Source organism: Oncorhynchus clarkii, chromosome 12 (genome assembly GCF_045791955.1).
Source record: "Oncorhynchus clarkii lewisi isolate Uvic-CL-2024 chromosome 12, UVic_Ocla_1.0, whole genome shotgun sequence".
Taxonomy (NCBI): Eukaryota; Metazoa; Chordata; class Actinopteri; order Salmoniformes; family Salmonidae; genus Oncorhynchus; species Oncorhynchus clarkii.
In genome coordinates, this window is record NC_092158.1 from 92,990,227 (window position 1) to 92,995,226 (window position 5,000).

The 5,000-nt window shown below is 51.4% G+C and overlaps 1 protein-coding gene across 1 annotated transcript in view; it reads right to left on the bottom strand.

Annotated features, from left to right (window-relative positions):
* The window catches only part of LOC139422368 (voltage-dependent T-type calcium channel subunit alpha-1H-like), a 108,135-nt gene that overhangs the window by 25,109 nt on the left and 78,026 nt on the right, over nt 1–5,000 (bottom strand). Inside the window, 2 exon segments of the mRNA XM_071173572.1 lie at nt 374–452; nt 713–783. Coding sequence (XP_071029673.1) covers nt 374–452; nt 713–783 — 150 coding nt within the window.

The following is a 5,000-nucleotide window of genomic DNA, read 5'->3' on the forward strand; positions in this document are numbered from 1 at the left end:
AGAGAGGGAGATAGAGAAAGAGAGACATAGACACAGAGAGAGACATAGAGAGAGAGAAAGAAAGAGACAGAGAGAGGGAGAGACAGAGAGAAGGAGAGAGAGAGAGAAAGAGATTGTGAGAAAAAGTATTTGGTGATTCGTGACTGCAGTGGTGAGTGTATTCGCTGAAACTTTAACTGCGGCAGCAAGAGAGAGAGAGAGAAAGAGAGACAGAGAGAGGGACAGAGAATGAGACAAAGAGAGGGAGAGAGAGAGAGAGAGAGTGAGTGAGAGACAAAGAGAGAGACAGAGAGAGAGAGAGAGACAGAGAGAGAGAGAGAGAAAGAGAGAGAAAGAGAGAGGGAGAGAGGGAGGTAGAGATAGTGTGACTGACCCAGTTTCCCAAACAGCTCAACTCCCAGTGCTGCGTAGATGAAGAACAGCAACATGAAGAGCAGACCCAGATTCCCCACCTAGAGAGAACGACAGGATGTTAGATATTACACACACGGTCAGGTACAGTACACATACACACGGTCAGGTACAGTACACACACACACACACACACACACACACACACACACACACACACACACACACACACACACACACACACACACACACACACACACACACACACACACACACACACACACACACACACACACACACACACACACACACACACACACACACACACACACACACACACACACACACATGCGTACGTTACCTGTGGCAAAGCCTGCATGACCGTGTCCAGAAGAGCTCTCATCCCTGTAGCCATCTTCAACAGCTTCAGCACTGAGGAGAGAGACAACACAACACTATAGCCATCTTCAACAGCTTCAACACTGAGGAGAGAGACAACACAACACTATAGCCATCTTCAACACTGAGGAGAGAGACAACACAATACTATAGCCATCTTCAACACTGAGGAGAGAGACAACACAACACTATAGCCATCTTCAACAGCTCCAACACTGAGGAGAGAGACAACACAACACTATAGCCATCTTCAACACTGAGGAGAGAGACAACACAACACTATAGCCATCTTCAACACTGAGGAGAGAGACAACACAACACTATAGCCATCTTCAACACTGAGGAGAGAGACAACACAACACTATAGCCATCTTCAACACTGAGGAGAGAGACAACACAACACTATAGCTATCTTCAACACTGAGGAGAGAGACAACACAACACTATAGCCATCTTCAACATCTTCAACACTGAGGAGAGAGACAACACAACACTATAGCCATCTTCAACACTGAGGAGAGAGACAACACAACACTATAGCCATCTTCAACAGCTTCAACACTGAGGAGAGAGACAACACTCCCTACTTTACCCCAAACACAAAGGGGTGGGGGTGAGAGACAACACTACCTACTTTATCCCAAACACAACGGGGTGGGGGGGAGAGACAACACTACCTACTTTACCCCAAACACAACGGGGTGGGGGGTGAGAGACAACACTACCTACTTTATCCCAAACACAACGGGGTGGGGGGTGAGAGACAACACTACCTACTTTATCCCAAACACAACGGGGTGGGGGGGGAGAGACAACACTACCTACTTTATCCCAAACACAACGGGGTGGGGGGGAGAGACAACACTCGCTACTTTATCCCAAACACAACGGGGTGGGGGTGAGAGACAACACTACCTACTTTACCGCAAACACAACGGGGTGGGGGGGAGAGACAACACTCCCTACCTTACCACAAACACAACGGGGTGGGGGTGAGAGACAACACTACCTACTTTATCCCAAACACAACGGGGTGGGGGGGAGAGACAACACTCCCTACCTTACCGCAAACACAACGGGGTGGGGGTGAGAGACAACACTACCTACTTTATCCCAAACACAACGGGGTGGGGGTGAGAGACAACACTCCCTACCTTACCGCAAACACAACGGGGTGGGGGTGAGAGACAACACTCCCTACTTTACCGCAAACACAACGGGGTGGGGGGGAGAGACAACACTACCTACTTTATCCCAAACACAACAGGGTGGGGGGGAGAGACAACACTCGCTACTTTACCGCAAACACAACGGGGTGGGGGGAGAGACAACACTCGCTACTTTACCGCAAACACAACGGGGTGGGGGGGGAGAGACAACACTCGCTACTTTACCGCAAACACAATGGGGTGGGGGGTGAGAGACAACACTCCCTACCTTACCGCAAACACAACGGGGTGGGGGGTGAGAGACAACACTCCCTACCTTACCGCAAACACAACAGGGTGGGGGGGGGGGGGGAGACAACACTACCTACTTTATCCCAAACACAACGGGGTGGGGGGTGAGAGACAACACTCCCTACTTTACCCCAAACACAACGGGGTGGGGGGTGAGAGACAACACTACCTACTTTACCCCAAACACAACGGGGTGGGGGGTGAGAGACAACACTACCTACTTTACCCCAAACACAACGGGGTGGGGGGGAGAGACAACACTACCTACTTTATCCCAAACACAACGGGGTGGGGGTGAGAGACAACACTCCCTACCTTACCCCAAACACAACGGGGTGGGGGGGGGAGACAACACTACCTACTTTACCCCAAACACAACGGGGTGGGGGGGAGAGACAACACTACCTACTTTACCCCAAACACAACGGGGTGGGGGGGAGAGACAACACTACCTACTTTACCGCAAACACAACGGGGTGGGGGTGAGAGACAACACTCCCTACTTTACCGCAAACACAACGGGGTGGGGGGGAGAGACAACACTCGCTACTTTACCGCAAACACAATGGGGTGGGGGGTGAGAGACAACACTCCCTACCTTACCGCAAACACAACGGGGTGGGGGGGAGAGACAACACTACCTACTTTACCGCAAACACAACGGGGTGGGGGTGAGAGACAACACTACCTACTTTATCCCAAACACAACGGGGTGGGGGGGAGAGACAACACTCGCTACTTTACCGCAAACACAATGGGGTGGGGGGTGAGAGACAACACTCCCTACCTTACCGCAAACACAACGGGGTGGGGGGGAGAGACAACACTACCTACTTTACCGCAAACACAACAGGGTGGGGGTGAGAGACAACACTCCCTACCTTACCCCAAACACAACGGGGGGGGGGGGGGGAGAGAGACAAAACTCCCTACCTTACCCCAAACACAACGGGGTGGGGGTGAGAGACAACACTACCTACTTTATCCCAAACACAACGGGGTGGGGGTGAGAGACAACACTCCCTACCTTACCCCAAACACAACGGGGTGGGGGTGAGAGACAACACTCCCTACTTTACCGCAAACACAACGGGGTGGGGGGGAGAGACAACACTCGCTACTTTATCCCAAACACAACGGGGTGGGGGTGAGAGACAACACTACCTACTTTACCCCAAACACAACGGGGTGGGGGGGAGAGACAACACTCGCTACTTTACCGCAAACACAATGGGGTGGGGGGTGAGAGACAACACTCCCTACCTTACCGCAAAGACAACGGGGGGGGGGGGGGGGGAGAGACAACACTACCTACCTTACCGCAAACACAACGGGGTGGGGGGGGGGGGGAGAGAGAGACAACACTCGCTACTTTATCCCAAACACAACGGGGTGGGGGTGAGAGACAACACTACCTACTTTACCCCAAACACAACGGGGTGGGGGGGAGAGACAACACTCGCTACTTTACCGTAAACACAATGGTGTGTGTGTGTGTGTGTGTGTGTGTGTGTGTGTGTGTGTGTGTGTGTGTGTGTGTGTGTGTGTAAAAACAAAACCACGTCTTTATTGTCACACACCAGATAGGTGTTGTTTAACAGGGTCAGTCATAGTAGTATGATAGGTGTTGTTTTACAGGGCCAGTCATAGTAGTATGATAGGTGTTGTTTTACAGGGTCAGTAGTAAGATAGGTGTTGTTGTACAGGGTCAGTCATAGTAGTATGATAGGTGTTGTTTTACAGGGTCAGTCATAGTAGTATGATAGGTGTTGTTTTACAGGGTCAGTCATAGTAGTATGATAGGTGTTGTTTTACAGGGTCAGTCATAGTAGTATGATAGGTGTTGTTTTACAGGGTCAGTCATAGTAGTATGATAGGTGTTGTTGTACAGGGTCAGTCATAGTAGTATGATAGGTGTTGTTTTACAGGATCAGTAGTATGATAGGTGTTGTTGTACAGGGTCAGTCGTAGTAGTATGATAGGTGCTGTGTCTAAATCTAGTGATCCTCAGGGCTGTGTGTCTACCTCTAGTGGTCCTTCGGGCTGTGTCTACCTCTAGTGATCCTCAGGGCTGTGTATCTACCTCTAGTGGTCCTCAGGGCTGTGTCTACTTCTAGTGGTCCTCAGGGCTGTGTCTACCTCTAGTGATCCTCAGGGCTGTGTCTATCTCTAGTGATCCTCAGGGCTGTGTCTATCTCTAAGGGTCCTCGGGGCTGTGTCTACCTCTAGTGATCCTCGGGGCTGTGTCTACCTCTAGTGATCCTCAGGGCTGTGTCTACCTCTAGTGGTCCTCAGGGCTGTGTGTCTACCTCTAGTGGTCCTCAGGGCTGTGTGTCTACCTCTAGTGGTCCTCAGGGCTGTGTCCTCAGGACTGTGTCTACCTCTAGTTGTCCTCAGGGCTGTGTCCTCAGGGCTGTGTATCTACCTCTAGTGATCCTCAGGGCTGTGTGTCTACCTCTAGTGGTCCTTCGGGCTGTGTCTACCTCTAGTGATCCTCAGGGCTGTCTATCTACCTCTAGTGGTCCTCAGGGCTGTGTCTACTTCTAGTGGTCCTCAGGGCTGTGTCTATCTCTAGTGATCCTCAGGGCTGTGTCTGTCTCTAGAGGTTCTCAGGGCTGTGTCTACCTCTAGTGATCCTCAGGGCTGTGTCTATCTCTAGTGATCCTCAGGGCTGTGTCTACCTCTAGCGATCCTCAGGGCTGTGTGTCTACCTCTAGTGATCCTCGGGGCTGTGTGTCCCTCTAGTGGTCCTCAGGGCTGTGTCTACTTCTAGTGGTCCTCAGGGCTGTG